General features: G+C 35.8%; 1 protein-coding gene across 1 annotated transcript in view; it reads right to left on the bottom strand.

The window, feature by feature from the left end:
• Positions 1 to 16,628, bottom strand: part of LOC149064417 (DNA topoisomerase I, mitochondrial-like) — a 38,003-nt gene extending 21,375 nt beyond the window's left edge. The window contains exons 1-10 of the mRNA XM_089255411.1: positions 16,476 to 16,628; positions 16,050 to 16,095; positions 8,715 to 9,760; positions 8,341 to 8,414; positions 7,496 to 7,583; positions 7,274 to 7,377; positions 5,776 to 5,891; positions 5,069 to 5,190; positions 4,661 to 4,783; positions 4,372 to 4,559 (exon numbers count right to left, since the gene is read on the bottom strand). Of these exons, the coding sequence (XP_089111537.1) occupies positions 4,372 to 4,559; positions 4,661 to 4,783; positions 5,069 to 5,190; positions 5,776 to 5,891; positions 7,274 to 7,377; positions 7,496 to 7,583; positions 8,341 to 8,414; positions 8,715 to 9,760; positions 16,050 to 16,095; positions 16,476 to 16,517 (1,949 nt within the window). The 5' untranslated portion in view covers positions 16,518 to 16,628. The remainder of the gene's footprint in view (positions 1 to 4,371; positions 4,560 to 4,660; positions 4,784 to 5,068; positions 5,191 to 5,775; positions 5,892 to 7,273; positions 7,378 to 7,495; positions 7,584 to 8,340; positions 8,415 to 8,714; positions 9,761 to 16,049; positions 16,096 to 16,475) is intronic.
• Between the last annotated feature and the right edge of the window lie 5,243 nt (positions 16,629 to 21,871).

The following is a 21,871-nucleotide window of genomic DNA, read 5'->3' as shown; positions in this document are numbered from 1 at the left end:
ATAGACTGAAAAGAAGAAACAAAGAAGATGGAAAAAAGTTGGGGAGGTTTTTCCCCCTCTTTTTTTCTTCTTGAAACTAAGAAAAAATGCATGAACCAAATTTTTGGTTCATGCATTCTTCCAAGATTTCGGGTTTCCGCCATTGACAAGCTGCAGTGCATCAATGGCATCTCTGATCATGTACGCATTCGCACAAAACATAATAAGTATACCTTAACATGGCTTAAAATCAGGGGACGCTTTTCTTCTTGGGTGATAAATGTTCTTTGCTGTATTTTCTCCCAAAATAGCACAGTTTCATCAGCGTTAAACACCTGCTAAGGTGCAAAACCCTTCTCTTCAATAATTTCCTGCTGAGTCTCCTTGGAAATTTTCTAGCTTCCTCCTGGTTGGAAGCAACTTGATCACCACTGATTTTTACATTACGTAATCTGAATCATTTCTTAAACCTATGAAACCAATCTTTACTTGCATAAAATTCTGATGAAATAGATATTTCACCAGCTCTTACCTTTACAAAAGCGTAAAGACTTTTCGTCTTTTTTAATTATAATATTACAATCAATTGGAATACCTTTTTTGTAGCAAGCAGTCTTGTACCCACAAAAAAATGTATTTTTTGCACAAGAAACACATGGATTCCGTAGACTATGCAAAGTTTTCGCTGCCACGGGTGCAGCTACAACCAAAGCTGATCAAATTTCAGATTCCTTTTTCTTGATATATCTCACTGCAGATTCGTTGATTCCATAATAGTGGGCCACAGCAGCAATTGACTTACTTTCGCCAAGCATAGTCAATATATTTGAATTTTTCTTGTAAAGTTTTACTTTGTCTTTTCTAAGCATTATCAGTAGCACTAGAAAAATGAACCATTCTAAACACACATAACTTAAAATTTGTGAACAAAACATGTGAATAGCGATTAATACGGGGGGGGGGGGGGTTGAATATGTCGCCATCTGGGTGGCCCGTCATTCACAAGCTATTAGTTTATTGCTGTCGCCACCCACACATGAAGCCTTTCAACACATATATATACACTGCTCAAAACAGTTAGGGGAGCAAGCAAAAGAAACCGTGCGAGATAGCCACGTATTGGCATACAATGGATAGTACATGTGTATCAATGCGCAATACAGAAAAAAGACGTAAAAAAATTTGGAATTAAGCTTTAATTCTTTCAAATTTTTGGAAAAAACATGAAAAGATGATTTAGGGCAACAATTTGGTTACATGCAAACGATAAAAAAAGTAATGTTTAGACATGATGCATGAGTTTTAATAGGGCGTGTGGTCTCCTCGAACAGCTAAGACTGCTGCACGCCTGTTTGCCATGGATGCGATGAGGTTATCGATCAGACTTTGGGGAATACTGTTCCACTCCTCAAGAAGTGCAATCTGCAAGTCTCGGACAGTAACAGGCGGCCTTGGTCGCGCAGCAATGCGTCGTCCGAGCATGTCCCAAACAGGCTCGATTGGATTCAGGTTAGGAGAGCACGTTGGCCATTCCATACGCTGTATTGTTTCAGCTTCAAGCATGTTCTCCACCAGATGAGCTCTATGCGGTCGGGCATTATCATCCTGGAAAACAAAGGAATCTCCAATGGCTCCAGCGTAAGGGATGACATGAGGTCACAGTATCTCGTCTGCATACCTTCGGGCCATCAAAGTGTCATTCCGATTGATATGCAGTTCCGTACGTCCGCCTATGCTGATTCCACCCCATACCATCCAACCAGCTCGTCTGTATTGTGACATTTCACGAACGAATGCAGGGTTATTTCGAGTGCCCCTGTCCCACCATACCAGAACACGTCGGGTGTCACACTCCAGACTGAATCGGGACTCGTCTGTAAACAGCACTTGGCTACAATCATGTTGCTCCCAATCTCAATGTTCAGCAGCCCATCTTCTTCGAGCCGCACGGTGGCGTGGGGTCAACGGAATGCAGACCATTGGCCTACGTGCATAGAGCCCTTCCTCATGAAGCCGATTACGTACTGTTTGGCTGGACACCCTTCGCCCTATTGCAAAGAGCAACCGTCTTTGCAGCTGCATAGCATTCTCGGTTCTGTTTCGACGGGCTGTTAACCGTATATACCGGTCATCAGTTGCTGTAGTGGCGCGTGGCCGACCTTGCCCTGGTCAACGTCTAACATTTCCTGTTTCTTGGAATCGATTCCACAGCGTTGCAACAACACTTCCGGCGACTCCAACAGCGTCCGCGACACTACGTTGTGTTTGCCCGGATTCCAGTCTGCCTATAACACGTCATGCCATGGATTCAGGTAAATCACGTTGTTGAGACATCCTCAAGTCACCTTGTCTCAAAAAAAAATACTGCGCAATCGAATTTCACAGTCACGGCAGTAAAACAGACGTTTCTGCAACATCCCGATTTCTGCCCTTATCTCCTTTTTCTGGTTTTTGACGTCATGAACTTGGATTTGCATATGAAGTTTTCTTCTTCCGTTTCCTGCTAGGCTTTAAATTATGGATGATTCATTTTATGTTACTTATCGGTATACATCTTTGCGTAATTTTGTTAAACCATGTGCTCCCCCTAATTGTTTTGAGCAGTATATATATATATATACATACACACACACACATAATACATATCCAGTCTTTCAAGGAATCCAGAGAAAATATATTTGTCTGAAGGATTAGTTTATCAAGAAACATCATCTTACAAAGACTGCACGATCAAGTTCAATAAATCCAACCGTGAATTTACCAGAAAGAGTAAACACATTATTCATCAAGAATTATTTATTACTATTCCCCCACATAAGCCAGTATGCCGGGAAACAGAAAGGAAGACCAACATGCTGGAATATCTATATTTTCCAGCCTGCCTGGACATTCTAGAAACAAATGTGGATATTTCTTAAATATCTACACAGTAAGAATTGGTTGAATTGATATGTCGTGGGGGGGAACAGTGTGGTGTGTCGGAAAAGATGGCAGGCGGCCACATTTTTATGTCGATGCATGTATTCTCGTGTTTTATCTTAGTGTGTGAAATAAATGTAGAAAAATGACTGCACCGTTTCTCTGTAGTTTACCCTAGACAACAGACCTGTTTATCAGCATAGATTAGATAAGTTGAATGCAGTAGACTGCAAAGCATTTTTGTATTCCTTGATCATGTATGTGAAATTGTAATTAGCAGAGCCAAAAATTAATGAATTGCACAGTAAAACTCGATATAATGCTAAAGCCATAGCATATTTTTTCAATCTCTGAACATGCAAGAAAGAAAAAAAAATTGTGAAATATCCATATATTTTGCATTAGGTTGATAATTAAATTAGAGGAGGAAGTAAATGTTCAATTTTCATTGTCATAAAATTTCAATTTAAAATGTTTGCTTCAGTGAAAAATTATTTTATATTCAGATTCTCTTTATTTATTTTTTAAATACTTAGTATAAATTGACATCATTCTTTAGAATTTATTCAGTGCTGTTGTTTAAACCTCGTTTTCCCCATGCCAGAACCAGCCTCCAACATTCAAAAATCTTAGTCTGGTGTCCCTCGATTTTTCGAGCATGTACAGCAGCGATTCCCAATGTGGGAAATGTAATGTTCCAGGGGGAAGGGCAGAAGCTACCAGTATAACATAGGATCATATGGGTTAGATTGTTTCGGGGGGGGGGGGGGATGGGAGGAAAAAATTTCTGAAGGGGACAATGGGACAAAAAAGATTGAGAACTATGATGTAGAGGAATACAGTATTTTTGTTCCGTAATAAAAATACGTAATACACAGATTGCACCACAGGCATTATTCACGAATTGAATGAATATGAATCAATATCGGCAAACGTAGTGAAAAAATTACATACAAAACAATAATAATACAAAAACAATTCATATACATAGCACCTAAGGAATATAATAGATTGAGTGACAAAATAAAATCAGAAAAATCATCGCACAAATCTAAAAACTACTATTAAACAAAATCAACGCAACTGAATAATAACTTATACATGCATTTTTTTTCCTCTCTTTATGAATGTAAAGGACCAAATATTATATCTTAATTATATACACCATTGGTCTGTTGTCAACTCCAATATATACTATAGTATCAATATGCTATGGACGGATTATGTAATCCCTTGAGCTAATACATAAATGGTAATATATGTTTTTGTATATTGCATCTGTATTGTATGTGTTTTTTTTTGTTTTTGTGTGTATTTTCTATTATATGTTGTGTGCGTGTGTGTGTAATAAATTTCAAATTGTTTTAAAAGCTTAAATAATAGTTCGATAAATGTCAAAAAAAAAAATCTGTTACCGGACCAATAAAAATAGCTTTTTCAACATGATTGACATTCAACAAGATATTTACTCACTTCCCAATGTTAATTGTAACATCTTCGGGTTGAACTCTTCTTTTCAACATCCCCATTTTTGGATGCTCTCCACGTCCACGGAACAAACCAGGAGGTTCAATTTTAAAGTTGCCTATCTTTTGTTTGTGGCCATCAATGATGCAAAAACCATACTGTTCTGTGAGCTTTTCATTTTGCTTTTTAATTTCCTGTTAACAATATAAGTAACTGGATGAATAACAAAAAAAAGCAAAAACAGTTTTCCCCTTTATGGAATTTTTTAAATTCTATATGTAACATTGAAACTTACAGCTTTTTCTTCCTTTGTCATATTTTTCCTCTCTTCTGACTTCATTTTGTAATAATCATTAAAAGCATTAAAGTTACACTTTTTCAAATCTCTGATGGTTTCTTTCTCTTCTGAAGTCATTACCTAAAAATAAAAATTCAAAAAAAAACCCATAAGAAACCCCCTGAATTTTTGGGCTTAAAATTTGGGGAAAAAAAGTTAAAAAGATATATCTATAATACCTTGGAAAATGATGGTATGAAAAGTATATAGAAAGAACTGAAAATTATTCTTGCAATAAATTGAAAAATCAATGTTCTTAGAGATTCTCGTACAGAATCAAACTCAAGTTAATGAGTGGAAGCAAAAAAAAAAAAAAAAAACAACCTCATCATACTTCATACTTTTTCATAACACAAAATCTTTTACCTTTTTCCAATCTTTGAAGAAATTGGTATTGAAAGCATCTTTGGTAGTGTATTCATGATCTAACATCCTGCCATAGAAACCAGCAACTTCTTCTGTTTCTTCACTTAGCTGCATATGTTTACCTAATAAACACACAAAAATACTCATTTATAATGTTTCTATTGATACCAGAATAGTATTATATAAGTAATTTTTTTCTTTCCATTTAAGAACTAAAAAAATATCTGCTGAAGGAATGCTGCATAATGCAGCTTAGGTTTTTTTCTCTAAGTTTATATGGTGGGAGCACCTGCCGAAGTTCTGAATTAAGGAAGCTGTGCTGCGTATGCATGTTTCAGGTACAATCAGAGCAATCAGAAGTTGTTGACCAGGGTTTAAGCTACAGTCACATTTTTCGCAAAATGCAAAAGAAAATCTTAGAATGCGAAAGTAGTAGTAGCCACTTTTGCAAAAATACGTACAGGAGGTACGAAACGAGAAGGCACCCAACCATAAATCATTAGCATTGTAGCATTTTGCTAAAGCTGTTCCTCCCATTTTTGCTAAAGGAATTTTTTATTCAGCTTAAACCCTGTTGTTGACCTAATGAGTTCAACTTTTTGTAATCATCTACCCTGCTATCCAGTACAGACATTTTTTTTCTAGTTACATTTTTCATAAGAATCACAAATGAAATGCCAAAATAAACATATACACATTCAACATACCATCATAATAAAATTTCACATTGGCAGGAACTCTCTCATATGCAGGTGCAAATACAGGTCCCCAATGTTGCAGAGTATTCCATTTAACTCCATCTTCTTTTTTGTCTTCTTCCCACCTAAAATCAAATTCCAAGAATTATGAATACTAATAACCAATTAAAGTAAGATGTTGGCATAATGTCAAATCACTTTTACAGTCACTCTGCCCACAACACAAGTTTCTAAAGTTTCCTACTTATTATCAAGTCATCCTGCTCATGAGAATTATCTGAATTCCATAGTCCGAATCAGCTAGATACTTCGCATGGATGGTTTAAACTATATTAATTGAATAACCTTATAAATTCACCCATAATAGAAATAATGAAAAACATGACATCAAGTATTCCACCAGAGTGCATTTAACTTTGTCTCAGGTCCCCAAAGCAGAATGTGCTAAAATGTGCAACGTACATTGCAGAACAATCTGGAAGAATTTTAAGAATAGTGTAGAAAAACGATATTATGTATATGCGAATTTTTACCGCAGAACATTTTCAGTCAGCTGAGGGCTCGTTGCAGAACATTGCAAAACATTCTGCTTTGGGGTCTCAGGTTTTCTTAATGAGAAGATTAGATAGAGTGGAACAAACTAAAGTCTAACAGGGAAAATATCGGAAGAATAAGGAAAGGAGAGCAAAATGACCAACTTCATAGAAATTTTTTTCCCACTTTAATTCAAAAGTAGTAGTTAGTAGAGTAGGTGCAGATAGGCAACAAAAAAGCACGTGAAACAGATGTCCACAATTTATGGGAATGCCCCATGGTTAGAAGTTGGTTTTTATGGTTACACAGGAAGTCGCGAGTTCTTCAGACAGCTCCTGCAGGCATTATATAGTGAAACCTGTCTAAGACGGACACTGTATGAGATGGAAACTCCATCTTAAACAGAATCAAAATACAGTCTGTTCAATGATTAGTGCTTTTATTTGCACCTTTGTAAAACAGAAATCTGTCTAAAATGGAATATTATTTCAGTCTATTGACGTTCCGTTTCACACAGGTTTCCCTGTATAAGGCTGTCATTAGGACATGCTTTGTAGCATCATCATCTGTAATGTCTCACCATCTTTGTACATCACATAAATCTCTCACCAATGTCAAATGTTTTGAACCAGTTAAAGTAAGATAACATCCAATAATATTAGTACTAAAACCTTTTACATCATTCAAGGTAATACTGAGCTTAGATGTTACTAATTTGTGCAACTAACCTTCATCAAATTTAAAATGTTGAGCTATAGGATGTTTATGTCGCAACAGTTTTACAGTATCATATATTTACATCACAAACATGATTTTTTCTGGATAAGCACTTTGTTCTATTATATAGGAATTTAAACACTCAATCTTTTGTTTAACTATTAAGAATTATAAAAACAGAAGACAAAATGGTTCAAATACTAAAAAAAAGCCACTGAAATAAGTTTTTCCTGTAAATATTTAAATAAAAATTAACCATTTCCAAACATCTTGTTCTTCTTCCTTCTTGCCTTTTTTTCTTGGGCTCGCAATGGCAGGTTCTCCAGCTTCTTTTTTCATTTCTTTTTTCTTTTTGGCAGGCTGTGTAACACCAGAAGGAACGCATTCATTCAGTTCAGGATTATCAATAATTTTTTAAATGTGAGAAAAATAAATCACAACATTGAGATTTTTACAAGAAACTATACAAATTGTCCACCTTCTTTCTTTCCTCTTCGAAGTCTAAATCAGCTTTTTTTCTTTTTTTGGAAGTATCCATCTTTTGCTTTTTTGCTTTTGACTTCATACTATATATTTTGATAATATAAAAAATTTCATAAATTCAAACCAATGAATATTTTATTTCTTTAAAAAAAGAAACTAATCAATATTATTAGGGATTAGAAATTCCCATTTTAATGAAAATATATCATTTAAAGACCAGATATATAAGCAGCTAAGAACTTTGAAATCTAACATTATTCTGATCTCCCTAGTGTAATGTTTCCCAAAGAAAACTTTAGCCAAAAGATTAACCCAAACTTTTTACTTTTGTGGCACCTACTTCGAAGCAGTTCAATAGCACTCTAAATCGCTGAGAAACACTTGTTGAGAATGAAAACCGTATTACTAGAAGGAATACTAAAGAAAATGAATACGCACTCTAAAGCCCAATTTAAGTGGAAAATAAAAATCCCGGTCTTCACTTAGCAAGAGAAAAAAGGCAAAGGATTACGAAGAAAGGGATGCAAAACTTAAAATCCCACCAAAGATGGTGTAAATCTCTCCACTTTTTCTCTCCCCTGCGAGGGAAAAAGTTGCTAAGCAGGTTAACCCCCATTCTTTCGCAATCTAACTCATGCAAATGTGTTTGTCTCGTCTTTCTTAAGCCCCAATGTGATGAGATAAGTCGTGGAAATAAAATCCACATTTAATTGTAGTCAAGATGGTCACAAATATACGTATATGGAAAAAATATTTTTAAATCGAAAAAATCATTGTGAGAATCAGGAATTTTGAAAACAAATTCTTCTCAATAAATTTAATTAAAGATTTCAAACATACCTTGGGGCAAACTCATCTTCATAATCAGATTCTTCTTTGATTCTTTTCCCCATCTTGCTTGGTTTTTTCTCAGTCTAAAATTAAATTTTACAAAAAGAACAACAGATAACATTGATTTTATTATTGAAGTGTAAATTTTATAACCGATTGTTACAAAAATGGGTTTCGGAATTAATGTTTCAAATACAACCACACAAAGCACATTAATTAATTTCATGGAAATGTGATTCTTTTTTTCTTTAGAATCTTAATCAAACCTAAGAATTCTCAAACTGACCCAAATCCTCTACTTTATGAGATAAGGAATGAAAAAAAAAATTTTCAATTACAACACACTGAACAATCGCATACAGATAGAACATGTCACAACTCACCATGAATTCATCATCTTCGTCTGGTGATTCAGCATACGATTTTCTCGGACTAATATTTTCCTGCTTTACTCTCAGAACAGTTGAATTGTCTTGTTTTGAATCAGTTCTGAAGTCTGAGTCATCCCTGGCTTCCGCAGATTTTTTTGATGGAGAGCCCTCCCTCTCTTTCTTAATCACTATTCCACTTTCTTTACCTTTCTTTTCGGGGGAATCCTCCCTTTCTTTCTTTATCTTGTCCTTTATTACATCTTTTGGCTTATCTGTCTTTACTTTAGTTTTTTCTCCAGATTTCCCCTCCGTCTTTTCTTTCAGTTTGTCCGATTTTTCTTTTAGCTTCTCACTAGATTTGTCTTTCGGCTTGTCAGTCTTGTGTTTGTCTTTGGACTTGTCATCTGTCTTCAATTTCAACTTCTCGTCCAGCTTTTCTTTAGACTTCTCACCAGATTTTTCTTTTGGTTTATCACCAAGCTTATCTTTGGATTTATCCTTCGATTTTTCCTTATGTTTATCACTTGATTTGTCTTTTGACTTTTCAGTCTTGTCTTTAGATTTTTCATGATCAGAATCTTTAATTCCATCAGGCTTCTTCGGCTTGTCATGATCCTTGTGTTTGTCTTTGATTTTGTGATCCGAAGAGTGATGACCCTCCTTCGATTTTTCCTTATGCTTTTCATCTCTGGACTTTTCGCTTTTGTGTTCCTTATGAGATTTTTCTCCACTCTTAATTTTATCCACGTCATTTTTCACATGCTTTGAATGCTCTGAATGGTTTGAGCCATCCTTTGACTTATGTTTATCATGATGATGATGATCTCTATGCTTTGTTGGATCACTGGACTTGTGAGAACTGCTTTTGCTCGAATCATCCTTATGTTTGGAATGTGAACTAGTATGTGAATGCTTCAATGAATTGCTGTCTTTGTGTTTCGAATGTTCAGAGTCATTCTTTTTTTGTTGAGACTGATCATCTTTGATTTTGTGGTTTGAAACACTGCTGCTTTTGGAGTAGCCATTTGGAGTAGAATTCGAAAGTTTGTGCTTTTCATCTAACAAAAAACAAATTTATTTTGAGAAATTTTATGTTTGCTATAAGGAAAAATAGTTTTGCATCTTCATATGTGGGAAGAAAAAAATATTGAACTTGAATATTTTATGAAGGGAGTCAAAAGGCACTGTAGAGCCTTTCTAATTTGAACTCCTCAAAAACCTAGATTTTAGATTAAGTTTTGTTTATTTCTCAGGTTTTATATTTAAAGCAATAATATGACAGCAATTTCAAATTTTCTTCTGAATGGAAAAAAAAAAATCAATAATCGCTACCTTATAATGAAAACAGGAAGAGCAAAAAGGGTGGGACATCTTAACACATGAAACGGGTTCATTTTTTTTCTCTATAGAGAACAGATCGTTGTATATTTTTCTTCAAAACGAGTTATAATGTTCTCGCTGTAAAACTGTCATAAAGTCATTTTCGAAAAAAAAGATGCACACGATTTTCATTACAAGGTAACAATATATACGAACAATAACAAATAATTTTAAACCATAATTTATAATTTACATACCACTGCTAGCTATCCATAGAAGAAAAAACCTTTGTTTATTATTTAAAAATTTTTGGTAAAAACTGCTTGAAACTTAAAAAATGAGAGATACCTTTTTTTGTTTCTAAACATAGTCTCCCTTCAACACATTTCTCAATACAGCAATTTTTAAAGAAAGCATTTGAAGTTTGAACACTAATTTTTATGGTGGGAGAAATTGTTTAACATTCACTTTTAAATTAATTTATAACTTTGATAGAGAAGGTTTACTTTTACAATTTTTCCACCTTGCATCAACAATATAATAATACACTAGTAAAAAATGCCCTGTGCTGCCTGAGCTCTCCCTACATACTGGGAGCACATTAAAATGACGAATCATTATATAAGTATAAGCATGTCTGAAACAAATTGTTTGGGAACCACGGTAACCAAAGTAAAAATTCTGAGTCATTGTTGAGGCTCAAAAACGATTGTTGCCTGACAGCTTTATGGCCATTTCGAGCAGAACTATCAAAAAAGCCTATCACTGAAGTCGGGCCCTGTTTAGTATATATGCAAAATTTAGTGACAGTCAGGCCCTGTTTAGTATATATGCAAAATTTAGTGACAGTCGGGCCCTGTTTAGTATATATGCAAAATTTAGTGACAATCGGTCTAAAATTGTAGATTTGTAAAGAAAACACAGAAAATTATATATATATATATATATATATATATATATGGAAAAGAAAGGAAAACTAATGTGAAGTGAAGACTGTAGACTAAAACTGTAATGCATGGTGAAATTAAAAGAAATCACATCAGAGTTTACAAAAATGATTACTGAAAAAGAATAGAAAACATGTAAGATGTTGATTTCACTTGAAAAATGCTGTAGGCTCATTTTGCATGGGATACTTAAAAACATTACTACTCTTGAATCAAATCTTGAAACAAAAAAAAAAACAGCCAAAACAGGAGCATATAGTTAAAGAAGACAGGAGATTATTGGAAATCGTATCGGTCTTCGTTAGCATGGGAAGGTGATAGAGCAGGATTTTTTGTGTGTGAGCAACGCGAGGTTGTAGAATTCAAAATTCAAGTTTTTTTTAACCAATTCCCACCTTTCAACTTGCACATAGCACAAAAATTCTGATCTTAGGAAAACACCATTTTAGTCCCAGACTAGTGAAAAAATACACCATTTTGGACAGATTTTATCGGGGGGGGGGGGGGGGATACTTAATGCTCATGAAATTTTGTTGCCACTTGAAATTTGATTTGTGAAGCCCTGCAATTTTATACTGCACTACTTTTGACATTTCTACTGCATTGTATAGAGATTCAAAATTATATTTGTACAAACCAATAATTTTTATCACACCCATTCATTAATTTTAAACATTAAAATCAAATAAAGTCTATATTATCAACAGTTACATCTGGTTCTTATTTTCTCAGATAAACAGAGCGGAAAAAAATCTATTGCATGATATGCCTAGGCATATAAAAAATATTTGACCAAGCACGCTTTTTTTCACCCACATGCATGTAGAATATTGGCTAATTTTCCATGAGCATGGTCACCATCATTGTTGGAGTTGTTATGCATTACAGTTTTAGTCTACACTTCACATTAGTCTTCCTTTCTTTTTCAAATATATAATTAATTTTGTGTGTGTGTGATTTCTTTACACATCTACAATTTCAGACCGATTATCACCAAACTTTACATATACACTAAAACAGGGCCCGACTTCAGTGATAGTTCGTAGCGGGGCGAACGCTCGAAATGACCATAAAGCTGCAGGCAACAATAATTCTTGCGCCTCAACAATGACTTTCGAAATTTTTACTTTGGTTACTGTGGTTCCCAAACAATTTGTTTCAGACATGCTTATACTTTTATAATGATTCGTCACTTCTTTAATGTGCTCTCTGTACGTACGGAGAGCTCATTACCAAAATTGGCAACCCTAACAGTCTGATCTGTATTTGCTAGTTTTGGCAACTGCATTAATTTAACTGTTAATTCAATTTTTTGTGTATGTATATTATGTATTTTTCCGCATATTTTGATTGATCTATGTGGTAATACGAGATAATCAATTTCGCATAATAAGGTGTTTTTTTTTTTGTAATTGTATGCAATCGTTGTTGGACATTTTGAATTGACTGCTAAGAAAGCGCAGATATCTTAGCGCGAAAAAAAGGTGCCACATTTGCGCTGACCATGTTTATGGAAAATTAACTAGAGCAGCGGTTCTCAACCGGTGTTCTGCGGAGCCCTTGGGGTGACTTTTGCATTTTCCAGGAGCTCCGCGGCCACTCGAGGAAAATAAAAAAAACAGAAAAATTTAAACAAATTATAAATATTTTTAAATAGTAAAAATAAATCAGTAATTTTGGAATAATTAAAAAATTGGTCTACGGGGTTCCGCCATACAATTTTTTTTATTAAAAAGCGCTCTGCGAATCAAAAAAGATTGAGAACTGCTGAACTAGAATATTGTTTTGATGCATTATTATTAGGCGTGTACATTTTTTTAAACTTGTCCGACCCAAGGCCACACTATTTTGAATGTAAAAATAGGTGATCAGATATCTACTGCATCGTATAGGAGCATCTTCAAGTGTTCAGGGCACCCTTTCCTGAGTCTTTTTTCTGGGGCTCTGGAGACTGAAAAAAACATTGTATACAAATCTTGAATTATTTGGAGGAGGGGGGGGGGGGTAAAAATGATTCGCGAAGCGCTTTTTAAAAGTAAAAAAAATTGTATGGCGGAACCCCGTAGAACATTTTTTTAATTATTCATCAAAATTACTGATTTATTTTTACTATTTAAAAATATTTATTTACTGTTTTACTGTTTTTTTTATTTTCCTCTTCATACAATCCAGCGATTCACATCTTTATTATTTTCTACAAAATTTAAATCTAATAAGATCCATAATATCAGCTGTAAGGTCTGGTTCTCATTTGTCAAGATAATCTGGGTCCCACTACTTCAAATGCAAAAATTAAGAGATCAGATATCAAGAACAACAGAGCACTCCACAACAACAGTCTCCACAAGTTCAGAGGACCAGAGGCTTCAAAAAGTTTGAGGACTCTAGAGTGGAAACTTTAATACGGCCTCAACTAACCAACATTTATAATATAAAATTTAAAAAAAATAGGGACATTGAAAATTGTACAAAAAAAAACAGGTCATTGCAAAATAAACTGGTTCAACCGAGAGCAATCTTAACAGCTTTATGGGGACCCCCTAGGCCAAGTGAGTTCTCTGAGGCCCTACCTGACTAAAAATACTTGCCTACAAATTTCATAGCTGCCAACTTTTAAAAATGAAAATTAAGAGATTTTCATGCTGACGCGTATTTTATACTAAAACCACTCCCTAACAAATACAAAAGGGATTTTTTCAAATAAAATAAAGATTTTTTACACATAAAAGTTGAAGCATAGGGAATAAAATCCCTACTCAAAAATTGAAATCAAATAAAATAGGAATTTCACACTCATGGAAGTTAAAACCTTGGGAATAAAATCTCTATGCAAAAAAACAAGTGAAATTGGAGGCCAAAACTTCAATGGTGATCCAAAAAAATATATTCTGTTCAATCAGAAACGATGTGAACAAACATTCTGTACGAATGACCCCAAAATCATTGGAAGATGAAGGGAAAAAGAGCAAATTTTTGAAAAACACTTTTTGTGACACTTGCTTGATGTTTTTTTGATTTCACATGGGTGATTATGTCAGTCTTTTAACCATACCATGCCCGATGTTTATATCCTTAACACAACTTGTACAAAAATAAAAAGTCTGCCCTTTTCTAGAATGTTTGATGAAAGGAAAATGCATCGGAAAAGTATCTTTAAAATTGATTAAATATTTTTTTGCTTATCAGTATTCATGTTTTGCTATCACACGTACGTAACTTCAACAAAAGAGGAAGTTTTGACCACATGCGCACCACTATAATTTTCAATTATTATCCAGGACTATTGGCCCTGCTCGATAAGACACTTGTTACCATCAGAGGGTTTGTAAAACTTCCTTAAAAAGGGAATTTCCCACTATTCCCCCATTTTACGAAGTGTCGCATCATTTCGAAAGGGGGGGGGGAAAGTCAAAAGACTTTTTGAACCACAAGAAATTTCTTAGGGATTGTTTTCAGAAGCAGGGATTATTTTTAAATAAAATAGGGAATTTTTAGGGATAATTAAAGATTTTTTGTGGTTTTCATAAAAATTTGAAATTTAAGAACTTTTCAGGAAATCAAGAAATTAAGCTAAAATTCGGGAGACTCTGCAGCTCCAAAGCAGAATGTTTTGCGATGTTCTGCAACGAGCCCTCAGCTGACTGAAAATGTTCTGCGGTAAAAATTCGCATATACATAATTGCATTTTTCTATACTATTCTTAAAATTCTTCCAGATTGTTCTGCAACAGCACTGGTTGTTCTGCGATGTACGTCGCACATTTTGCTTTGGGGCTTGGCAGCTATGAAATTTGGATGCTCATTCCGGAAAATTTCATTATTTTTGAGGCCCCTGGCATGATGAGTAGGCTCATACATTAAGACAGCACTGATTATTCACAAACTTGGTATGTAACAAGAACTTCACACATTATGTGAAGGAATTATTAAAATTAAATTAGCAATGTTTAAAATACAATGCAGTACTTTTTTTATGAAATTTTATACTGTACGCATTTGATATTTGGGCCCATACGTTAAAACTAGTTCAACCACAACCTTAGTATGTAACAAGAGCTTTAATGTAGACCCTCGACTCACCAATATTTGCCATATAAAGTTCCAAAAAAGTACAGTACAGTAAAAATTGTACAAAACACTTAATACAGTCAAATCCCAATTTTAATGAATACCGTTATAGCAAAAAAATTGTTTCAATGAACACTTTCCTAATCCCCGGATAAGTTTACGTAGAAACAACGTAAAAACCTGAAATTCCTTTATGAAATTTCATTATAACAAAGTGATTAAGTGATTTCTCTGGTCTCTTGGAGTTCATTATAACAGGATTTGACTGTACATTACAACTAACTGGTTCAACCCAGGGCCGTATTAAAAGGATCACGGGCTTCTGTGCCAAGTGAGTTTTCTGAGAAGGTATAGAGGACATCAATCATTTAAGTCAAGTGAGTTTTTAGAGGCCCTGCCTGACTGAAAATGCTTCCTTACAAATTTACATTCTTACTCTTTAAATTTGCATCTCATTATTTTGAGGTGCCCGGTAAGCCCATGCTCAAGACTGGTTAAGAGCACAGGTTCAGTCACAATCTCAGCACCTACCAGGAGCATTACACGTTATGTTAAGGGGATAAAATAAATATCTAAAATACAATACAGCACTTCTTTGATGCAATATTACACCGAAGTCATTTGATATTTCTAGTACACTGTACAGTAATTTACGTGACTTTTTTTGTGCAAAGCAATAATTTCTATTATATACATCTTCATTAATTTCATAACGTTAAAATCTAACAACGTCCGTTTTATCCGCGGTTTGGTGGGTCCGGTTCCCATTTGCTGGGGTAATAGGTAGCACCCCTACAGTTTTGTACGTAAAAATAGAAATCAGATATCATGTACAACAATAACAGGGCAGTCTTTAACTAGTTCAGGGGGACTCCAGACACCAAGCATTTTCTTAGGGGACTTACATTATATACGCGTATTACTTTTCTTTAATAGTTTGGGGGGGGGGGGGTTCCCGGGGGCCCAGCCGTTAAGACGCCACTGAACAGGAAATTTAAAAATAAAAGACTTACTGTGCGAGTTCCCTGAAAGATCATTCCCGGCGGTGGTCGTTGTACTCTGCAAGTGGAAGAAAGAAGAAAAAAAAACACATCGGTTTATAAGAAACGTGTTAGGTTAAGACGGATTTTTTTTTCACATCGATAACTAAATAAATTGTAATTAATTTAAAAAAAACTAAATAAATTTTATTCAGCGGATTATTAGAAATTTCTAGAAACAAGCAAAAAAAATTTTCTTTCACCATTTTGATCACAACAACGGGCGAGAAAAAAAAAAAGCCACCGACGGCGAGAGCCGCACTACGGGACTTAGAAAATTTGACGCCATTTGCTTGGAAATAAAGAGACTTAATGGCATGCCGCTTAGTTTGTTATTCCTATCGGTCAACCATTACGTAAAGCTAATTAAACGGAATGAATCGATCGAGAAGAACTCACCGGTTGAAGATGGTAGCTTTCATTCTCTTCCGAATTATTCATGTTGCTACCGAAATTCACAATAAATCCTTACAGAAAAAAAATCGCTTTCTCTCTTTCACTGAACAAGTACCGGAAACGGAATGCCACCACAAAAAGGCAACGCGACTGCTAAGTCCACAAAAACCTGTCTGCGCATGCGCTGGTGATGTAAGCAAACTGAAGCCGACGACGATGAAAAAAAATAAAAAATCTTTTTATTGGAGGGGGGGGGGGGAAAGAGAAGTCAGCTGTTTGAAGCCGGAGGTGCGAGAGTGGGGGGAAAAAAGATCAATTATTAAATGTATGTACACGGCATGGACAGAAGGATAAGAGCAAAAATGTTTCTTGCAGTGTTTTTTTTTCTGTTTTTTTTTTTCAACCGGTTTGTCTCATAAAAAGGTAAAGGAAGGAAAGAAAATGTTATTGTATACTTTGAATTAAATTTCAAATGTATACAACATATTTCTAACGATTTGTACAAACTGCATCTAGGTTGGTTGCCAGACGTCCCGTTTCCTTGATAAGGCTTTTACACTGAACTATAAGTAAACTTTCCTTATAGCTCAGTGAGCTTTTAGTACAAAGTTACGTCTGATCGTTTAAAGAAACGGCATAGGGGATAGCTATTGGCTGTAGCGATAATATACTGACGTCACACTGCGCATTAACGGGGCTAACGAGAAAGACCTTTCTCGTTAGCCCCGGCGCATTAATGGCTGATGATGCGTGGGGATAGTTTTATCCAGCAACTCACTATGCTATCTGCGTGCAAAGTGCGATGTCATTATCGCTACAGCCAATAGGTGTACCCCAATGCCGGTTTTTTTTTCACCATTCTCTTTGAGGGGCCGTCAAGTATCACGTAATTAAATTTTTAGCCATTTTTGACCCCCCCCCCTCTTTCTCAGCAAATCGGAAACCCCCTCCCCCCCCCCCATCGATGATGACGTAATACTTGAGCGACCCCTGAACAGAAAACCGTCACGTCAAACAGGAGGACGATGAGTCCGTTATGTGGTCCCATAAATTAGTAAAACTAGTTTGAAAATTCCTATAACTTGAAGAAATTGGTATATTTGAATGCGAATTTCAAAAAGTTATACTCACGAACAGGGATTTTTTTTTTTTCGGTAAAGAAAAAAAAGTTTAGTTCAAATGTTTGTAGATAGATGACAATGCAAGCCCGCGCGAAAGCAAATTGCAGAATTCTGGACCTGAACTTTCCTCCTATCTCTTCTGAGTCCGAAACGTTCGTAAAGATTCAGCCGGTGATTAGAGATTGAGGCAAAACACCTTACCATGGTGTTTTATCCAATAATGTCAACATCACAATAGAGGCCGTTTGCATGGGAAATGAAGAAAAAGCCTTTCTTCCTTCCAAACCGAGCACAACTGAGGTCTATCGCCATGGGCGATTTACTACCTAGTGAGTTGTGCCGGAAGTGTAAGTACCTATAGGTACTGTTATAACAGTCGGAGTGCGTATTTAGAGTTGTGTCTGATTTTTTCAGTGCTGCTATCTTTATTTCAGAAGTGAAGTGAGCGAAGTGTCATAGTTGAATATTTATAGAAAACATGTGAGATATTGATTTCACTTGAAAAATGCCGAAGGCTCATTTTGCAAGGGATACTTAAAAACATTACTACTCTCGAATCAAATCTTGCCAACAGTATATATACTGTTTGTAGGCCTGTTGTTCTCTGTGGCGAGATCTTTTCTTGCGATTCAGACTCAAGGTGTAGCAGAGTTGGTAACGGAGTTTGCAAAATAATACGGATTGGTTCATACCTAATTATTATTTTAATTAGTATTAAAGTGAAATACAAAAAAAAGAAACAAAAATGTTACGTGACGCTCAGCAGATGCACAGTTCACAACCCACTCTCCGCAAGTACAGATATCGACTGGCGACGAACCAACCGATTTGACAGTACTACATTTTCCGGTCACCAACCGCCAATGTTGGCAAGATATCCTAATTCAACAGTTTTTATCGTGGAGATCGTCTCGCATTTGCGCCTCAAAGTCGGGAATCATAGAAAACCAACTTCAGCCGAGCACCACTGTGGCGATGGTGGGGCTCGAACTCGGGTCCCCGTGTTCGTCACTATGACCACTCGACCACTACAGCGGCATGGAAAGAGCCTAACAGCCGGGTTAAATCATTTTCGCTAAAACCATTTTACGTGGACCGGCATTTAAATCCCACTTTACCAAAGTCGTCGGAGGTTCGCGCAAAGGATTATGGGGAAGGAGGTTAACCTCCTTAACGTTGTAATGTTACAACCTTGAAAGATCCCTGACCAATCCATACTTCGAAGATCCCAGCGACTTTCCATCATGGGCGGAGATACGGGGGCCCAGACTACCAAATCTACTTCCGACTATGCTTTCCATAGTTTGAGCAACGAATATCTGATGAGAATTAACGGCTCGTATATCCAAGGAGGTTAAAAAAACTACGTAGCTTCATGGCGAATATCACACATAAATTATTTGTTGCCAGACGTCCCATTATTCCCAAGAAATGTATTTTTTGTCACGGTTATTTTTTATGATTATTTCAGTTTTCAGAGAAAGAAAAAAAAAATTTTTTGGATTGCATCAAGCAAAAAAAAATTCCATTTTTTTCCCCGGAAGAAAAATTTGATGCAAGCAGAGGCGAAGACATGAAGAAAACATTGGGGTCGCTGAAAATTGCTGGTCGTCCATAAAACTTAACCGCGTACGCAGGAGAGGGGAGGTGCATTGCATTGTTTTTTTTTAATTTATTAGGGGGATCAAATGACCTCAGTCCCTAGGTTCCGGCACCTATGGATGCAAGGAAAACCAATAATCACAGCGGTGGAAGTGTAAAGGAAATTTGGTTACTGTGGTAGCGCCATCTTATAAAGACACTGTTTGTACACATTCCTCTACGGCGTTTCTAACGACTTGGTTCATGCCGGAATGTGTGGCTCTAACGCAGTGGTTCTCAACCCTTTTTCCTTTCCGCACCCCCAGAGCAATGCGACTTACTTTCCCGCGCCTCCTTGGATAACACGTTTTATACATGTAATTTATTACATTAAAAATCCGATAATTAATTTCTATGAATTCTTTTACTTATTGTTTAATGCTTTTTCGGCTATGACTGATATTTAACTTCGGCTTCATGTTTATGAAAATTAATTCAAAAAACGAAACACTAAAAAAACCCTATTTTTTTCAGATTTAGAAAAAAAAAAAGGTTCACTGAATTTTTTGACGTTTTCCCTGAGTCATGCGTTCACGACACTATCGAATCTAAGCGCAACATGCACCTCAATAACATGAGGTGCCAATGTAGACAAACCACGAAATATTTTATAAGTAAATATTGATATTTTTTCTCATCCGAAATGAAAAGTACGATCGCTAATCGAAAAAAGAAACTTTGACAACGCGAAATTCGTATGACACATTCATACCTCTTCTGATTTCTGCGAGCAGAAATCAGAAAAGGCATCAAAATATTGACGCAATTCGTATTTTTTTTAGAAATCGAAATATTCAATTTTTTTTATCATTTTAATTTTTCTGAACAATATATATCAGTTAACATGTAAATTTTTTCCCCATCCCGCACCCTCGGTTGGGAACCACTATTTTAACGTGTATTTGTTGTCAAAATTGTGCTTATTTCGTGTTCATGATGGTTTCTCTGTTCGTTCTAACTTGGGTAATGATGTAAATAAAAGCACGTGTGCGATGCCGAAAATGATTGGTTGAAGAATATTTCACCTTTTCTTACTGTGCAACACCGCCAAAAAAAAGTGCTTTGTCGTTTGCCTCTCATACAATGAAATACCTCAAAATTTTTATTTTTTTTAAATATTTAGTTCATATTATTCCAAAGTTATCTGGAAGACGGTAAAAATATTTTTTAAGGATCGGTCAAAGCATTTTTGCTGCTATGTCTTCAGGGGAGGGGGGGGGGGGGGTGTTGACACTATACGCCTTTCTAACTCAAACATTACCGTCCCCTTTTTAAGCGGAAGTTTCATTTTATTATCATTACTCCTATTCGCAAACAGATTTGATATACACTTGTATACGCTTCTTCAAGAGGTCTTGCTTTCTTCTTTATCGTTTGATGACATAAATGAAATATGCGGGCTATCTTGTTTGGCAGAGCCATTTGAAAATTCATTTCTTTGCAGTTGCTCTGGACTCCTAGAAACAAAGTTGCTGTCAACAAGATTTTTTCTCACCAACACGCTTTGACGTACATTGGATACGGGTGGGGGGGGGGGCGCACTTATCGTTCGTGGTGAATATACGCATTTCAAAAGAATTCGCACTTCCGCTTGAGCAGCTTGTTGGGAGGAAGTAATATTTATTTCATCGAAGGTGGCGAGCCGAAAAAGTCTGAGGATTATCACGAAGACATGAAGGTAAAGTTTTGAAAAATCTGGTTCGAAAGAGTAATGCTCATTTTTGATTCAGTTAGCCTCATTATGACAGACACTATAGATCCCGTAAGAAAGCCTGGCCTGGGGCCCCATTAAAGATCCCAGTCCAGGGGCTCCTGCTGCTGGATGTTGGGGGTCATGGCTCGCAACCTACGCACGGATAAAAGACCGAAATTGTCTTGACAAAAAACAGGATATCAACAACAGGTTGAAGTAAATGTGGATGACTCTCTCGTCGAATTGGAACTGCTACAGCCCGTGGATTATTATGAAATATTTAATTATACAGGCCCGCAAGAAAAATAAAAAGCGGCAACACAACGGTAAGTTGTTCACGTTATAATTGGTAGCATATCCGGCCCAGGAAAATCATACGGAGTAAATTAGCTCAGAAATAAAATTATAAAATTCTGAAGAAAAAAAAGTAATAAGAAAAAATGATTTTTTCTTACTATCTCTACCGTAAAATAATAAACAACTCGCACAAGCTTTTGTAACGACCATGGCCCCACATCCTGCCGCAAGACATCCCATGCTGTGATCTTTGGCGAGCCCTCAGACTATATAGTAAACTTTTAGTGCAAAAAAATAAAAAAATGACAAGAATTGTCGCAGTCAATGTCCGGGCTAGAACCCTGTCATCCCAACTTTGAGGAGTGTGCCATGATAACGGCAGAATACCTTATCGAATTTTTTCTTGGGAGCTATATACCTCTTTCTATTTTAATTAGTGTTATCAACAGTTTTTATTTCAACAACATTTGGAGAACAGTGAAAAAAAATTTCCAAGAAAATTCTTCATAACGAATTTACAATCTCACGTTTGAGGAAAAAACGCATGTGTTCGGAACACGTAATGAAGGGGCGGGTAAAATTACAACCAATAGGGATAAAGGATGCGGAGTGATATCAAAAATTGGTACAGCGGTTTATTTACATCA

This window comes from Pholcus phalangioides, unplaced genomic scaffold, assembly GCF_987345545.1.
Source record: "Pholcus phalangioides strain wild (caught in Gottingen) unplaced genomic scaffold, Ppha-v1.0 ptg000042l_1, whole genome shotgun sequence".
Lineage (NCBI taxonomy): Eukaryota > Metazoa > Arthropoda > Arachnida > Araneae > Pholcidae > Pholcus > Pholcus phalangioides.
The sequence above is the reverse complement of the archived record's forward strand: the minus strand, read 5'-3'. Positions and strand labels throughout refer to the sequence as shown.